The 18,696-nt window shown below is 42.4% G+C and overlaps 1 protein-coding gene and 1 long non-coding RNA gene across 2 annotated transcripts in view; one reads left to right on the top strand and one right to left on the bottom strand.

Annotated features, from left to right (window-relative positions):
- The window catches only part of LOC139027782 (uncharacterized), a 663,342-nt gene that overhangs the window by 369,204 nt on the left and 275,442 nt on the right, over nt 1-18,696 (top strand). The gene's annotated exons all lie outside the window — the stretch shown is intronic.
- On the bottom strand, nt 8,646-15,614 carry nrg2a (neuregulin 2a). The gene is made up of 5 exons (XM_023988199.2): nt 15,538-15,614; nt 15,299-15,422; nt 14,819-14,946; nt 14,466-14,687; nt 8,646-12,189 (listed from the first exon to the last, which is right to left on the bottom strand). The coding sequence occupies exons 2-5, from the start codon at nt 15,404-15,406 to the stop codon at nt 11,523-11,525; spliced, it is 1,125 nt and encodes a 374-aa protein (XP_023843967.2). The 5' UTR covers nt 15,407-15,422; nt 15,538-15,614; the 3' UTR covers nt 8,646-11,522.

Here is an 18,696-nt window from a genome sequence, read left to right as displayed (position 1 = left end):
CGCAAGCTATCTGTACAGCCCCTTACTGTGACATGAACCCAGGCTATCTGTACAGCCCCTTTACTGTACATGAACCCAGCTATCTGTACAGCCCCTTTACTGTGACATGAACCCAGGCTATCTGTACAGCCCTTTACTGTGACATGAACCCAGGCTATCTGTACAGCCCCTTTACTGTGACATGAACCCAGGCTATCTGTACAGCCCCTTTTACTGTGACATGAACCCAGGCTATCTGTACAGCCCCTTTTACTGTTGCCCTGAACCCAGGCTATCTGACAGTCCCCCTTTACTGTACATGAACCCAGGCTATCTGTAACTGTGACACAGTGATGAGAGAGGGCCTACCTGTAAGAAATTTGTTAAATGCTATAAATTACTTCTATTTTTGAAGAGGTTTTACCATTCGAGGGCCTAATCCTATTTTTTATTTAACCAGTAAGTTGCCTGAGAACACATTCTCATTTACAGCAACAACCTGAGCGGAATAGTTATATCAATCAATCAAAGTTTATTTGTCACGTGCGCCGAATACAACAGGATGTAGGTAGACCTTACAGTGAAATGCTTACTTACAGGCCAGCGGGGCTATCTCAAGACCAACCCAGGTATTGTCGCTGGACCCCAGCTCCCCGCTACCCATTGGGCAGAGTGTATGGCTGTCCACAGGGACCTGCCCCTCGTGGCCCGCAACTGTCCCCCCGTTTATTGGTCCTTTTCCATCGCCAGAGTCCTGAGTTCCACTGCGTCCATCTCTTGTTACCCCGTACCCTCCGTATTCACCCTACGTTCCATGTGTCTAGAATTAACCCCATGTCTCTCATTCTTTCTGTTCCAGCCCCCCCCCCCCTCTCCCTGTGTCATTTGATGGCCATCCAGCATACACGGTGAGACGTCTCCTGGTGTTCGACCACGGGTGGAGGTTTCCAACCTGGTTGACTGGGTTATGGCCCGGAGAGAGGTGCTGGGTTCCTCGCTAGAGACGATCCTGGATCCAGCCCTCTATCCACGACTTCCACGCCGACACCCGTCAACCAGGTTCACCTGTCCTCGTTATTGTCTCACCCCTCCAGCATTCACTTGCCCGTTTATCCTTGTGTTCCTGTCTCTCTGTGCCAGTTCGTCTGTATGTCCTACCAGCTTTTTTTTCTTTCTTTTTTTTCTCCTTTATCTAGCCTCCTGGTTTTTACCTTTGCCTGTTCTGACTCTTGTACCGCCTGCCTGTGACCACTCGCCTGGGCCTGACCTCGAGCCTGCCTGCCACTCGTCCTTCTTGGACTCTGAACTGGTTAGGACCTTTGCCTGTCCATGACCACTTCTCTGCCTATTCCCCTTTGGATTATTTAAACATCTTAAACTCCAACCATCTGCTTCTGTGTCTGCTTTGGGTCTCGCCTAGTGTCACGATAGGCCTAATAGCAGAGGGTTAGGTTCCATTGCCACATCCTGTCTCTCTCGTGGTGTTTTTTACAAGAGAAAGCTGTCATGGCATGCACAGTCTGGGTAAATTTGTCAGATTACAAAGCAGAACACATGGATAATCATGTCTTCTATCAATAGTTAACTTCCTTGACGCTAGGGTCAGATTTTTATTAAATTTTTAAATACAGTTCCCAATGGTAAAACGACTATTTCTCAGGTCCAGATCGTAGAATATGCATATAATTTACAGATTTAGGATGAGAGAAACGACTCCAAAGTTTCCAAAAACTTAAAACTGTCTGTGAGTAAACAAAACTGATTCTGCAGGCGAAAAACCTGAGAAAATCTAACCCGGATATGATATAAAAAAAAAAACATCTGTTTCCTGGCCCGTCTTTTTTCCATTTAAAGGGGTATCAAACCAGATTCTTTTTCCAATGGCTTCCTCAGGCTGTGACCAGGCTTTAGACATAGTTTCAGCTTTTATTTGAAAAAATGAACGAGATTTTTTCAAAAGTAGTCAGGTGTCCTTTGAATCCTGATTATTCGTGGAGAGGGGAGCTCTCACTTTTCTTTTCTCTCTTATGAATAGGTACGGTCCGATGAAATATTATCGATTAGTTTTGTTAAAAACAACCTGAAGATTGATTATAAAAACATTTGACATGTTCTACAACCATTACGGATACTTTTGGAATTTTCGTCGAACGGAAACCGAGGTTAGTCTTTTCTCGAACATAACGCGCAACCAAATAGCGTTTTTTGTTATAAAAAGTAATATTTATCAAACAAAAATAACATTGTTTGTGTAACCTGGGAGTCTCTGGAGTGCAACATTCCGAAGATTATCAAGGTAAGCATAATTTTATTCTTTTCGTCTTTCGTGACCAAGCTAACCAGGCAATATAAGGCTAACTGTTCTAGCATGATGATACACTCACAAAGCTTAGATTGCTTTTGTGTGCAAAGCATATTTTCAAAAATCTGACACGATAGGTGGATTAACAACAAGCTAAGCTGTGTTTTTGGTATATATTTCACTTGTGATTGCATGATTATAAATTTTTTGTAATATTCTTGAAGTTGCGCGCCTGCAATTCAGCGGTTGTTTAGGAGAAAGATGCCCGCTAAAGGATCTGTGCGCAGAGAGTAATAAAACAAGGCTTCTTGACCCTGAGGGGTAAACTACAAAGCCAGATCAATGATTACCAGCCACTTCCCAAACTATACTAAATTAAGTGTCGTTTTTGTTTTTAGGAAGATAAGAATGAAATGGGCATGGTCTAAGTGTCTCAACAACCTAAAACACGTCTAAGTTTAGCTAAGAGGTGAACCAGAAAAACAGTTATTTTTGGTTGTTTAACAAAGTRAGCTGGATAACTCATTGATCTTGCTCTGTAGTTTACCCTCAAGCTGATGGTAACATGATGAGGTAATGCTATAGCCCTATTTATTCTCCCAGAGTTCCACCCTCCGATGGACTGACAACCACTCACCAACAGGGCCTCTTTTCCCCGCAAGTGAATCATGTCTGAAAGTCAAAGCATACTGTAAATACAAGATCATGTTCTCAGTGACTGAGGAGACAGACGTTCGTTCAGTTGTATAATCTTAAGATCGAGGTTGAGTTTTCCCTGACGTGACAACGGATGCTCTGGCTTTCCATATTGACTGCAATGCTGCCTAGATACTTGTTTTAATAGTGCTTTTGACCTTGCAAAGACYTGCAAAGCAGATGTACAGGAACAGAAAGCACAGAGATGCCAAATTGATCTGAACAGTTGAATGAAGCATGGAGAAATATCGCACACCATATTCCCTTGAAAGCAATCACTTCTCTCTCTCTTAATAGCCGCAAGTCAGATTAGAGTTGCCAAGGATGTGAAAAGTCAGKAAGTACAATTCAAGCAAAATAAAAATGGTGAAAATTGGTTATACTTTTCTTCAACCCTTCATTAGCCTTCATAACACTGTCATAATGGTGACATTACAGACACATATGTTATCCCTGCAGAGGCTGGCAGTATGGGACACTGATTGCAAGATGTGTGTGAGTGAGTTGAACAAGTTGCAATATAGATTTTTAAATTAGTTGAAAAAGTAGACGCCAATAAAAGCAATATTTTAAATTGGATCATATCAATCGTGGTATATTCCAAGAAGTCCTCCTACAGTATATCTTCCAGYACCGCTGGCTTGTTTTAAACTTGGTTTGACAGAAGTGAAATAGTATGATGCACATGTTTCAAGTTTTAGCATGTCAGGATTGACCAGAGAGAACTAACGCCACATAAAAACTGATCATTATAATGGGTCATAAGGCAAATAAACGTATTAGCGATGATGAAAGCCAGATGAATGTCTTGTAAATGTCTTGTAAAAATGTCTTGCGAAATAAGTAAATTGTTGTTTTGACACTGAACCACGCTCATGAACACTTGTATCTCTGTTTCATGTACAGCACAACAGCCTAACCTATACACAAGCAGTGTCCCTTGCACACAGATAGTTTTATAGACTAGTTTGTATGAACAAGGCGCCATTTTTCCTAACTCTTAACTCTGTGTGTAGTAGAGAACGAACAGCCTTTCCCCTGGTTTCTACGGTTCCATATCTAAAGATTTCTGAGAAATGGCACTCTAGACACAAAAATACTACCCTTTACTATAGAATACTACAGRACTTACTATAGGATTATATAATAAACTGTAGTGTACTGTAGAATACTATACTACACACAGTAGTATCCTTCTAACGTGTAATACTTACAGTTGAAGTCGGAAGTTTACATACAGCTTGGAAAATTCCAGAAAATGATGTCATGGCTTTAGAAGCGTCTGATGGACTAATTGACATAATTTCTCAATTGGAGGTCAATTGGAGGTGTACCTGTGGATGTATTTCAAAGCCTACCTTCAAATTCAGTGCTTCTTTGCTTGACATCACGGGGAAAACAAAAGAAATCAGCCAAAAATGTCAGACCTCCACAAGTCTGGCAGATTGGCCCCAATTGCCAACCCTAAGTTACCCCACGGCGTCATTGTTCAAGTATAAACACCCATGGACCCACTCCAGCTCTTCATATCCTCCTTCAGGATAGAGACGCCTCTTCTGTCTCATTAGGAGCATTAAGGTACTTTGGTGTGAAAAAGGGCAATACAATCCAGACACATACAGCAATAAAGGACCTTGTCGTATAAGTATGCTGACGGAATACTAGTTACCGTATAGGAATATTCTATATCCACAGTAACACGATCCTATACGTCAAAACCTGAAACCCTCACACAGAAAAGCCACCCCTATAACCCAAAATCAACTTCAGACTACACGGTTTCACTGCACATGACACTAAGATCTCATACTTTTATCTGGAAAATGTCTCTGGTATCGATTGACAACACAAAGTATGGACGTCTTGATATCTACCATTTAGTTTGCGGGAAAAATTACCTTGGCATAACCAAAAATCATCCAACCTTAAGCCCCGGGCCCCAGTGCCAACAACAACTTTGTGGCTGCCTTTCTCCAGGAATCCTCGCACTCTCACAATCCATCTACGATGCATCATGAGTAGGCACAATATGGTTACTTTAAGCACCCCATCTCCACATCCATCAGAGGTAACTTGCCAAATGGTCTTCAAAACACAAACCCAAGGCATATCTCAAATGTGGCACAAAGCTGAAGGATCAACAAAGTTCAAGTATTGGTGAAGACCAACAGAAAGCGCCCTGACCTCATCCTATAGAAAATTGTGGGCAGAACTGAAAAAGCTTGTGCGAGCAAGGAGGCCATACCAGACATCAGTACACCAACTCTGTCAGAGGAATGGGCCAAAATTCACCCAACTTATTGTGGGACTGTGGAAGGCTACCCGAAACGTTCACCCAAGTTAAACAATTTAAAGGCATTGCTACCAAATACTAATTGAGTGTATGTAAACTTCTGGACCCACTGGAAATTGATAGAAAGAAATAAAAGCTGAAATAAATCCTTTCTCTCACTATTATCTTTGACATTTTCACATCTTAAATAAGTGGTGATCCTAACTGACCTAAGACAGGGAATTTCTACGGGATTAATGCAGAATAAAAAAAAAAAATTTGAGTTTAAATGTATTTGGCTGAGGTGTATGCAAACTCCGACTTCAACTGTACTATAAGAATTATATACTGTAGGTTATTATACTATAGGAAATACTACAGTCATGGAACTTCACTAATAACCCACCTCACACCACAAAACAACTAACATGCCTCCGCCAAAACACTACGTCTGACCAAAACCTTCCTCTTTACACTATCGATACTCGAGAAATGCAATTTGCACATACCCTGCCATTCCCCTCCCCAATATCCCAATTTGTGCCACCTATAAGTGAGAAACCTACATACCAAGTATAGCCCATATACTGTGTTCCCTACAGGTTAAACAATCACTTTATTAGGTACACTACACTCATTCACAAAAATGCATCGCTCCAACAGTCACGTGGCTTGCTATATAAATCAGACAGACAGGAATCGAGGCATTCAGTTACWGCGATTGAATGTTAYAATGGGCAAAACGAGTGTGATCGTCGGTGCCTGATATGCCGGATCCAGTATCTCAGAAATGGCCACCCTCCTGGGCTTTTCARMRCRGACAGTGTCTATGGTTTCCTCGAGATTGGTGCGACAAACAAAAAACAAACAGTCAGTGACAGTCCTGTAGGCAAAAACAGTTCATTGATGAGWGGTCGAAGGAGAATGGTAAYAATCATGCAAGCTAACATTTGGGCCACAAACAGACAAATAGCGGTGCAGTASAACAGTGGTGTGCAGAATGGCATCTCAGAATACACAACTAGTCGACCCCTGTCACGGATGGGCTATTTCAGCAGACGACCACACCGGGTTCCACTCCTATCAGCTAAAAACAAGAAGAAGAGGCTTCAGTGGGCACGCGATCACCAACACTGGACAATTGAGGTGGTCAAGGTATAATTGAGACAATTGAATCCCGGTTCCTGTTTCGTCATGCTGATGGTCGAGTCAGGATTTGGTGTGAACAGCATGAGTCCACGGACCTGTTGTCAACAGTACAGGCTGGTGGAGGTGGTGTACCGCCGTCCAATCTGCAGCAACTGTGTGATGCCATCATGTCAGCATGGACCAACATCCCTGTGGAACATTTCCAACTTGTAGAATTCATGCCCTGTTCTGGAGGCAAAGGGGGTTCCGACCCGGTACTAGTTGAGTGTACCTAATAAACTGGCCGGTGAAAAGAGAAGCTCTGAACTATCTGTTCAGACCTACAGGTTATGGCCTCCACTTCTATGTCAATGGTAATAAAACAAAAACAGTACAGTAAATACTGCACTATACTACAATCCGCAAAAACACTACATGAATTACTGTAGTATATACCACAGTTTTATTTTACTACAGTATTTATACTATAGTTAACTGTAAATACTACAGTAAATACAGTATTAAACAATTCTACAGTGTAAACTAAAGTATTTATACCATAGTATACCATAGTATTTTTTWATGTGACTTTTTCCACATTTTGTTGTGTTACAGCCTGAATTTAAAATGGATTAAATAGAGATTTTGTGTCACAATAACAAATAATGTGAAGGTGGTTTTATGTTTTTATAKATTTTTGTAAAGCTGAAATGTATTGAGACAATAAGTATTCYACCCCTTTGTTATGGCAAGCCTAAATGAGTTCAGGAGAAAAAATGTGRTTAACAAGTCAGGTAATAAGTCAGTCAGGTCACCTGTGATACAAGTCAGAATTCGACGTCCATCCATGTCGGGAGGATGTCAGGAGATGACTTGGAAACCGGGCACTAGGGGCAACAGTGAGCGATGTTATCTTCAAGTAGGTTTTGGTTTTGCTAGGAAATTGTGGACAGGGATGGCAGACGGGCATAAGCATCTGATTCCAAAGGTTGCAAGTTCAAATCCAGCYATAGAAAGTTGTTTTTAAGATGTTTGTTTTAAGCCTATCCCAAACCTTAACCCTTACCTTAAAAATTCGAAGTTAATGCCTAAACTTAACCTTAAACACTATCGATATACCCAGTCACTACAAAGATCCACAAAGATACAGGCGTCCTTCCTAACTTAGTTGCCGGACAGGAAGAAAATAGCTCAGGGATTTCACTATGAAGCCAATGATGACTTTAAAACAGTTACAGAGTTGAATGTCTGTGATAGGAGAAAACTGAGGATGGATCAACAACATTGTAGTTACTCAACAATATTCACCTAAATTACAGAATGAAAAGAAGGAATCCTGTAGAGAATAAAAATATTCCAAGCATGCATCCTGTTTGCAATAAGGCATTCAAGTTAAACTGCAAAATATTTGGCAAAGAAACTGACTTTATGCCCTGAAAACAAAGCTTTATCTTTGGGCCAAATCCAACACAACACATCATTGAGTACCATGCGTCATATTTTCAAGCATGGTGGTGGCTGCATCATGTTACGGGTGTGCTTGTCATCGGCAAACCTTAGGGAGTTTTTTAGGATAAAAATAAACGTCAAACAGGCAAAATCATATCGGAAAAGCTGTTTCAGTCTACTTTCCTACAGACACTGGGAGACAAATTCACCTTTCAGCAGGACAATAAGCTAAAACACAAGGCCAAATATACACTGGAGTTTCTTARCAAGACAACATTGAATGTTCCTGAGTGGCCTAGTTACAGTTTTGATTTAAATAGTCTTGAAAATCTATGATAAGGCTTGAAAATGGCTGTATAGCAATAATCAACAACCAATTTGAGGTTGAAGAATTTTATAAAGAATAATGTGCAAATATTGTACAATCCAGGTGTGCAAAGCTCTTAGAGACTTACTCAGAAAGATTCACAGTTGTAATCACTGCCAAAGATGATTTTAACATGTATTGACTCAGGGGTGTGAATACTTATGTAAATGAGATATTTATTTAAAATAAATTATCTAACATTTCTACATTCAGGTTTTCACTTTGTATTGTGTGTAGATGGGTGAGATTATTATTGTTTWAAAAAATCAGGCTGTAACACAACAAAATGTGTAATAAGTCAAGGGGTGTGAATACTTTCTGAAGGCATTGTTTTACAGGAACCACACACTTCAGATACTGGAAACAAAAGCCACAAGCAGAAAGGTTATAGAAACCAGCCATACAGTACCTCAGCCCAATGGCTAAGGATATCTAAAAAACACACACCAAAGTCCTGCACAGAGATGACCACTTTATGTTAAAATGATATGAATAAAGATATATTTTGTGGATTATTTTTTAAATTTTATTTTACAATCTATGACAATCTCGCATTTGTACTTTTTTTCTAGCATATTCCTAGAATGGAGATGGGGGGGTATTTTTATTGCTGAATGTTAAATGAAATACACTTCCACTGACTGAAAAAAAAATGACTGCTGCTTTTTACCATGCACCCATATACCTTGACCACAAGTACATGCAGAGGAGAGGTGTTGAAACATTTCAAGCGAGGGAAGAAAAATAAAAACATGAGAAACTGACAGGACGAACCTGGCAGCACTTCTATTGGGTGAGGAGGGGGGCAAGGTTGGGGAAATATCACATTTAAACTAGAACTACTGTCTTCTTTTGCATTTTTCAAACATACAAAATTACACTCAGAGTGTAAGAAACCGAAAGGAGAGAAAATCCATTTGTGAGATGTCTACGTGTCTTTATCAATGTGCCTTCATCTTACAGCCGTTAACAGTTGTGTTTTAAATCCTACTTATCAGTTTACTTTTGATCTAGACTCATCTGATGATTTTGTCCTGGTACAGTCATTTCAGTTTTTTGGTTATATTTTAGAATGTACATAACCAGTTTTGCAGGATTATCAACGATCATTTCAAATGCATTGTCAGAACCATTTACTCCAAAWTTTTTGACAGGTATGAAATTAACTTCCAAACCTGTTAGTGACATACTTCATAACAAACAACATTATTATCCTTATCCACAAGACTGAGCAGCACTCAACATTAGTGAATGAGACCCTTTAAAGTGATTAGTCATTACTGTAGACTTGCGTGTTGTCTGCTTGGTCTGGACTCGGTGAGATAAGAATTCATGAACACAATCAGTCAATGGACATGAATCTGTGAATGAGGAAAATTGACAATTTGAGCAAGCGCTGCATAACTGCATGAAAAATAAGAATGGATATAAATATGTATTGATATCATGTTACTTCTTCTGCACAATAGGCATTACATAGGTTTCACACAACACACTACAGTCACCTCTTAGAAAATGACGTCATCAAACAGAGCAAAATAGAAAGTTTGCATATTTTGGCATTTTATGATCCTCCAAAGTTTCACAGCTATTTCTCTTGTATTGGTTTAGTATGTTCTGCTCTACTCTATTCTATTCTGTTCTATTCTGTTCTATTCTGTTCTGTTCTCCACTGAGATTCAGAGGCATAGCATGTTGCGTGTTGTTTATGTCCTTGGGGGGACCTTAGTCTTAGGGAAATATGTTGGTGGAGGGAGAGGGAGATAGAGATAGAGAGAGGGGAAGAGGGGGCAGAGGGGTGGGTGGAAGTCCTGAGATGCTATGCGGACCTTTACTTTGGCCACAGGTACACAATGGACAGGTGAGGAGGATGATGAAGAGGAGGAGGCATGGGTGATGGGAGAAAGAGATACATTTATGGGATGTTCTTGCTTTTAGTTTTGTCTCTTTGTATTGAGCCACTATCACTGATGGCAGGGATATCTCCAGACCAACTGAGACACTGGCCAACGACATTTCTTCTTCAGAATCACAGATAGCCAGGATGTTGGAGGCTACCATGAGACAAACCTTACCCTGTTGGTAGAAGGAGGGGGCCATGAGACAAACCTTACCCTGGTGGGACCAGTAAGGAGCCAGGAGACAAACCTTACCCTGTTGGTAGAAGGAGGGGACCAGGAGACAAACCTTACCCTGGTGGGACCAGTAAGGAGCCAGGAGACAAACCTTACCCTGTTGGTAGAAGGAGGGGGCCAGGAGACAAACCTTACCCTGGTGGGACCAGTAAGGAGCCAGGAGACAAACCTTACCCTGTTGGTAGAAGGAGGGGGCCAGGAGACAAACCGTTACCCTGTTGGTACATGGAGGGGGCCAGGAAACAAAGGCGGGGCAGCTGTAAACACACATCAAYCAATGACATGCAGAACTCTCTACCCAACAGAACTCTCTACCAAACAGAACTCTCTACCCAACAGAACTCTTTACCCAAAATAACTCTTTACCCAAAATAACTCTCTACCCAACTGCAGCACAATCCGGAACCCAGGCTGATCTTCACTGTGCACCTGCAGCTTTCCTCTACTGATACAGTTGCTTTGGAGTCCAATAGAGCAACCAGTTGGTTGGTACAACAACACATTAGGACATCTAACACTCACACACACACACAAGCACAGCTGTACACAAAATCCCCCCCCCACACACACACACATACGCACACAAACACGCGAGCACACGCACTTACGCACACACAAACACTCCTCCCCACTCAGAGAGCAAGGACCTGTGTTGCATTGATCAGATGTTCTACTGGAGAGTCCCAAAATGATAAACCCTATAGGTGAATTATATTCATGTAAACATACACCTTATGATTAAGTGGTTTATATTGCATGAGGTTGAAGGGGAACGGTAATGTTCAAATGGGGCTAGACTCCCAGAAGAACGCAGCCTGAAAAMAAAAAAAACAAAGCCCAAAAAAGAAAACAAGAGGAAACGTGTATAAAAATGATGTCCATATAAGAAAGGCTACAAAAACTTCCACTGGCCCTCTGCCATCGGCATACAGCAAAAGGCACCACAATATTACTCAATTTTTGAAGTTGTGAAAAAATTGGCACGTCTTTTTATACTGTAAATCAAAATGTACATATAAATAGAGTTTTCCCTATAAAAAAGTCTTTGCTGTTAACTAGTAGACAACTTTTGCTAAAAATGAAAATAAATATTTCATTTGTTTAGAATATCTGTCAGTTATATAAAATAAAAATATTTTGTATAGGTGCAGGTTTATACTATATTGATTTTCGTTGGTAGCTCATTTTCTTTCTTTAATGGGGTACATTGTCCGGTTTGGACCGTGAGTGCGTCTGTCTGGTCTGTACAGTCCCGCGTGCACCGTGCCGCCCCGAAGAGTGTGACTGAGAAGTCCGACTGTTGGCCGGCCTGCAGATGGTGGAGGGCTCCGCGTTCATATTCTGCATACTGAGGAAGGGCGTGCTCTCGCCCTCCTCCTCCGACTCGCTGTCCGTCAGGCAGCTGCGAGAGCCGTAGTCCCGTGACGCCTCGTATCCTCTCGGTGCTACGTAGCCGTTCAGTCTGGACCTCCGCAAGCGCCGACCCCCAACACCACCGCTGCTGGTCCCACTTTTCTTTGGTTGTTCACGGGAGGAGAGGTACTCCTGTGTGGTCTCGTAGTCTTCTTCCTCAGCCAGCCTGTAGGGACTAGAGGCCAGGCTGCCCGTGCTGTCGTTCAGGTAGGTGCGGCGCTGCTGCCGGTAGGGCTCCTGGCGCTGAACGTCGTGCAGGGGCACCTGGTAGCGCCGCAGCAGAGGCTGGTCGTCCTCCAGAGGGTAGGGGGTGTGGGCGGCGGGCGGCAGGGACATGGCCTGGCTGGTGTTGGGGGAGGTGATCTGGAAGGTAGGCACCTGCGGGGGCAGCGAGTAAAAGAAGTCCACTGGAGAGAGGCGGGCCGGCGTTGTCAGGGCTGACACATACCTGTAGTGAGGGTGAAGGTAGGGTGGGGAGCGGGGAGCGGGGAGGAGAAGGACAGGGAGAGAGAGGACCAGGCCAAACAGCAGCAGCCCAGTTAGATGTCATGTCTAACAGAATGATGTGGGACAGGGACCCACCATCCACAAACAGCAGTAAGAGACATTATTGAGTTAGTGTGCAGGTTTGTCAGTTGTGGGTGGATTGTGTTTGTGAAATCCTGCTTGCATTCAGTCAGTTTTCTACATCTTTGTTATGTTATTGGATGTGTTTAATGGTTAATGTGACCTTTAGCCTTACAGATGGCTATATCTAGGGAAAACATAAGTGTGTGTGTTGAGTTGAGGTGCTGTTTTATGTTTACAGTACAGTCCCTCTACCTTCATATGTTCTATGGCACTAGGGAAAAACATAGTACCCCCTTTAGGAAAAAGCATCTGAAAGATCCAAAGGCAAATCTAAAATAAAGTGAATCACTGTTCCACTGTAATCCTGTTAAGTTAAGCACTGCGATGCTGCCTGGCACTACTGTTCAGTCAAATGTTCATTATAGCCTACTGTAGCCATTTATAGATGAGCTCACTCTCACTAACTCAAACACTCTAAAACAAAAATCTTAAATCTGCAATATGTACCTTTTTGGGCTACCTGACCAAATTCATATAGAAATYCAATTATAGCAAATCTAAGAAGCGGTAAATCGGTTCTATGTACGTCATTTCTATGCTTCCCGTACTTGAATCTTTAACTTTCGGGTTTTGTACACCAGTTTCAAACAGCTGAAAATACAATATTTTTGGTGATGGAAAATATATTGCACAGTGGTTTAGATGGTACAATGATTCTTTACTACACTATACTTGATTGTTATGTCACATAAACTGAAATTAAGTGAACTATTAGWATTTTTGCATACCAGGAAATGGCCATTTCAGCATGGTGCATCTTAAAATGAGAAATGTTTGTGGTCATTGGTTTCCAGCTAAAATGACTAAATATAAGTTATGTACACTTCTCTAAACCTCCGGTGAAGATGAAGATGTGTCCCTACAATAACATCTGTGCTCAATCTTTAGGCATACAGCAACCCAGGGCGAAGATCACAGTAGAGTTGACAACCACAGCCACACAAGAGATCTGCTAGCTAGAGCTCCACCCCAGAGATCAGCTCTTTTGTTCTACTCTCCTTGTCTTAATGAAGTCCTTACGGTATCCACCCTCCTGTTTAGCTGCAGATTTAGGGGAGTACAGTACAGTACAGTACAGTAAGCTTGACACAGCAGATTCTTCACTTGAGAAATACAGCTGCCTGTGGGCTCTCTCCTGACGGATTTTATCCTCAAAATACTCTTAACCTTAATACAGCAACTGGATATATAACTTAACTTGTATATACCTACCTCATCCTTCTTTTATCAGAACATGACACAAGATCAATATACATTTTAAGACCTGCCTGTTCTACAGTTAGTGGTGTAAAACACTTAAGTAAAAATACTTTAAAGTACTACTTTTAAGTCGTTTTTTGTGGTATCTGTACTTTACTTTACTATTTACTATTTTTGACAACTTTTCCTTTTCCTTCACTACGTTCCCTAAAGAAAATAATGTACTTTCTACTCCATACATTTTCCCTGACACCCAAAAGTACTAGTTACAATTTGAATGCTAAGCATGACAGGAAAATTGTCCAATTCACACTCTTAAAGAGAAAATCCCTTGTCATCGCTAGTGCCTCTGATCTGGTGGATTTACTAAACGCAAATGCTTGAATTGTAAATTATGTCTGAGTGCTGGAGTGTAKKCCTGGCTATCCGTAAATTAAAAAAACAAGAGAATCGTTCCGGCTGGTTTGCTTACTATTAGGAATTTGAAATTATTTATACTTTTACTTTTACTTTTAATACTTAAGTATATTTTAGAAATTACATTTACTTTGGATACTTAAGTATATTTTTTAAACCAAATACTTTTAGACTTTTACTCAAGTAAAAGTATTTTACTGGGTGACTTTCACTTTTACTTGAGTAATTTTGTATTGCTGTATCTTTTACTTTTACTCAAGTATGACAGTTGGGTTATTTTTCCACCACTGCCTACAGTAGGGCTATCTCATCATGTCTGGCTATGGTAGAGTAGTATTTGCCCATGACTCTTTCAAAGTGCCCTCGCTGGCCTCCAGGGGCCGATAGAGAGCCAGCTGTAAAACAAGGCCTCCTAAGGTGGGCACTAGAACATGCCCCAGTGCCATAACCACAGAGAGGGGCCTGTTCCCTTCCCACCTGTCGCTGTGTGGAGAGTCCCCCAGCGAATCGAACGAGTCTTCGTACTGCAGGCCCGGCCGGTGGGGCACAGTAGAGCCACAGTGTGCGGCACGCCTGGCCCTGGCCTCCATGCACGCAGGACTGTTGCACCTACTGGTCCCCACAGAGGACGACATCATGCCTGGTGAGTCTGAGAGGACACTGTCAGTCCGCTCCAGGCTCCATGTCCGCTCCTCGTGTCTGAGACAAGAGAGGACCAAAACATAGGGTTCAACCAGGATATGGTCCGGTGTGTAGTTCAGTGTGTATTTTTCTGTGTGTCAAAAAATGTACCTGTGATGTGTGTAGTGAGGGGGATGTTGAGGGGTTACCTGTGAGTGGATGAATGGGCATGGGTAGAGGAGTTGTGAGATCTGGAAGACGCATGGCTGCCGGGGAACGAGTCCTCTGGTACATGCCCTATGACTCGCTCCGTTGCAGGCACATTCTTAGAGATGTACTAAAACACACAGAGGAAAGTGTTGGAGAGATGGTATGGAGGGGAATTGTGTAACTGCCCATCATCATGTTGAACTTTACGCACAATACTATCACAAAGACTGTTGCTAAATCTGTCCTGACATATTTGAAACGCCACTGATTGACCATGTGTGTGTTCTGAAAGGAGAGGTTTAGTTACTGTTGGAAGTTAACCTGTGACATTGCTATCCTTCAAGAGAGTACTCATGCTCCACTAAATGAAAGTAAAAGAATGTATCCTATGAAACTCAGATGAAAACAACCCATTCACCCTTCCATTCATTCATTAATCGATGACAGAAAAGTCAGTAAGGGAATCAATGGATACTCACATCTACCATGGGTATCTCCTCAGGGCCAGGTCCTGGGTGATTGGGTCCGTTCGCTAGGTTCCGGTTGGGGTGATCTGCACACATGTTCTGCCGCAGGTGATTGTGCATCTTCTTCCTCTGTTTCCTGTGGAAGAGAATACCCCAGTCACTCACATATCTCCGCTCCAGGGATAACAGTCTATGCCAGGGTCTATCAAACGCAACTAAACCCATTGTATACTGCCCCTGGGCTGACTTACTTGGTTTTGCAGTAGGCCACCACACACACAATGCCCACCACCAGCAGAGCCACACAGATCCCCGTGATTGTCAGGACTCTTTTCTGGTAGAGCTCTTCCGCTTCTGTGGACACACACACACACACACACACACACACACACACACACACACACACACACCCCAAACAACCACCCACACACACACACACACACACACACACACACACACACACACACACACACACACACACACACACACACACACACACACACACACACACACACACACACACACACACACACACACACACACACACACACACACACACACAAAGCCAGTTGACGCTAGTAAATATTCATAGTTATTACTGGAATCATTATTGTTTCACCATCCTTAATCAACAAGATGCCTGGGGAAAAGCATTCACTAGAAATGTGCTAGAAATGTCTAAATTTAGATGACTTCATTAACTGGGAATTTGTACAGCATTCACTAGAAATGTAGATGATTAAATTGTTATAATTACTGCAGCATTGTGTGTTGCTCGTTGTGAATGGCTGGGCTTGGTTTACTGTAACACATGTCACTGGTACGGATCACTGTAACAGAAGTGTCGATCTAAAATGGAGGTCCGCCCAAAACAGGCGGCACAGAAAAGCTGTCCCATATCTGCTACTCTGATTGTAGGAGTGCCTCATTCATCCAAGGGTCTCTTCTGACTGAAAGCCCATCAGATCAACACTCAGCTACACAGAGGCCGCTCATTCTCTCACTGTCTATTCTGCTAGACCTTTTATACAGAGGCACTCACACAAGCAGAAGCGCAGGTAAGGGGTCCCTGCAGGCTTGTAACATGCTCTGCATTCAATGCCCTCAATTATAAAACAAATACATTCAAAAAAATATGTTTTTAAACTTGTGTTATTACATGTATTGTTAGTTCTGTTTTTTGTGATCAACAAAAAAATTAACTAAAAAGATTTTGAACCTCTTTGCTTTCCCATTAAAAATGTTCCTGTGAGGGGGAGGATGTGGCTTAACAAGGGGAGAGTGGAGGGAATGAGGGAGCAGGCCAGGGGGAAATAGGTAGTGGGCCTGTGATAAATAACGTAATAAAAATGTATTACATTTTTACAGCTCCTCCCATATGAGTTTGCCTCACTCTCACCCACTCCCTCCATTCACCAGCAGCAGCAACATCATGGGCTATTTTGCATCAGCCTATCGTTGCAACTCAGTTTTATGACACTATAAATMAATCACCATGGCTAATATAAATAGCAATATTTCAGCCATATTGGTTGATATCTAGTGATGAAGAACTTTCCACAGTGACGGGAAACGGCAATATTGAKATTCTCGGAGCCTCACACAAATTTACCTGAATGTAGTTTGACTATTTTGTACAGTGAGGTCTCATAAGGAAATAGTAAACTACGGTATCACAGGACATTTCTTGGGAAAGGAYGTCCTTAAAGAACAGACTATTTCTTTACGCTCTAATTAAGGTATGACATGCTCATACCACAGTCACATAATAAAAATAGTCTAGACACACAATGCATTCTACTTTTACAGACAGTTTTCAACCAAAGTAAAGTAATTGATGGACACAGGTAGAACAGAGCAGGTTGACTTACAAACAACTACAGTGAGGTTTCAAATGAGAGGAGGATAGAGGTTAAAGGTTAGAGGTTAGACGTTAGAGGTTACAGGTGGAGTGTTGAGGGGATGAGGAGAAGGACACAGTTAAGATGAGCAGCATGGATGTTGGGGTGGGGTGGGGGGATAGTCAACTGTAAACCTGGCATAGCATGCTAACAGGAGGCAGAGGTAGAGGAGGGGAGAACATAAAGCAAATCTTGGAGGAATATCCTGCCTGGTTATGGTTGATAGAGAGGAACAGGGATGTCCTATTTGCAGCACTCATCCTGAGGTCCTGTCTGTGTCTCAATGATGCGGCAATGGATTCTGACATTGGCTAATACAAGTTGAAACATGGTACAGCTCACGCTTTTTAATAGGTGTATTATTAAACCATGTACCATCACTGTCAATTAAAATTACAGTACAGGAACTACAGAACAGTTTGTGTGTGTGTGTGTGTGTGTGTGTGTGTGTGTGTGTGTGTTGTGTGTGTGTGTGTGTGTGTGTGTGTGTGTGTGTGTGTGTGTGTGTGTGTGTGTGTGTGTGTGTGCGGCATATATACAAGAGAGAGTGAAAGAGAGAAGAGAGAGATTGAGAGAGACAGAGAGAGAGACACAGAGAGAGAGCCAGAGAGAAAGAGAGAGGTGAATTTGTGTGTGTATGTGTGTGTTTTCAGTGTCTAAGGAGGATTAGAAGTGATACAACTCTTCCTGAGTAATGTATCAAATTCACACTAGTGTTAACACAAACCTGGTGTGTGCTAACAGAATCACATGAAACTAAGGACTGTTTATTCTGAAGTAAACAGTAGAGCCATGGAGGCTCACGAAGATTAGTCTGATGTCATCAACCCAGAGAGAAGATTCCAGAGGGAGTCAGAGTCTAGTCGGGCACCACACCTCCTCATGAGAGGATAGATGGATGGGTTATCTACTCCTGATGAGAGGATAGATGGAGGGGAACCTACTCCCTGAAGAGAGGATAGATGGAGGGGGAACCTACTCCTGAAGAGAGGATAGATGGAGGGGAACCTACCCCTGAAGAGAGGACAGATGGAGGGGAAATCTACTCCCTGAAGAGAGGATAGATGGAGGGGAACCTACTCCCTGAAGAGAGGATAGATGGAGGGGAAATCTACTCCCTGAGAGAGGATAGATGGAGGGGAAATCTACTCCCTGAAGAGAGGATAGATGGAGGGAACCTACTCCCTGAAGAGAGGATAGATGGAGGGGAATCTACTCCCTGAAGAGAGGATAGATGGAGGGGAACCTAATCCCTGAAGACAGGATAGATGGAGGGGGAACCTACTCCCTGAAGAGAGGATAGATGGAGGGGGAACCTACTCCCTGAAGAGAGGATAGATGGAGGGGAAATCTACTCCCTGAAGAGAGGATAGATGGAGGGGAACCTAATCCCTGAAGAGAGGATAGATGGAGGGGAACCTACTCCCGAAGAGAGGATAGATGGAGGGGAAATCTACTCCTGAAGAGAGGACAGGTGGAGGGAAATCTACTCCCTGAAGAGAGGATAGA

This window comes from Salvelinus sp. IW2-2015, linkage group LG5 (assembly GCF_002910315.2).
Source record: "Salvelinus sp. IW2-2015 linkage group LG5, ASM291031v2, whole genome shotgun sequence".
Classification (NCBI taxonomy): Eukaryota; Metazoa; Chordata; class Actinopteri; order Salmoniformes; family Salmonidae; genus Salvelinus; species Salvelinus sp. IW2-2015.
Note: the sequence above shows the minus strand (reverse complement) of the source record. Positions and strands in the feature narration are given on the sequence as shown.

Excerpts from the sequence above, each read along its gene's own strand:
- nrg2a (XM_023988199.2), bottom strand. The coding sequence starts at position 15,406 with ATGCACAATCACCTGCGGCAGAACATGTGTGCAGATCACCCCAACCGG. Across the intron at positions 14,947-15,298 it reads AGGAGATACCCATGGTAGAT|TACATCTCTAAGAATGTGCC; the intron begins GTGAGTATCCAT and ends TGTGTGTTTTAG. Across the intron at positions 12,190-14,465 it reads GACTCTCCACACAGCGACAG|GTATGTGTCAGCCCTGACAA; the intron begins GTGGGAAGGGAA and ends CCCTCACTACAG.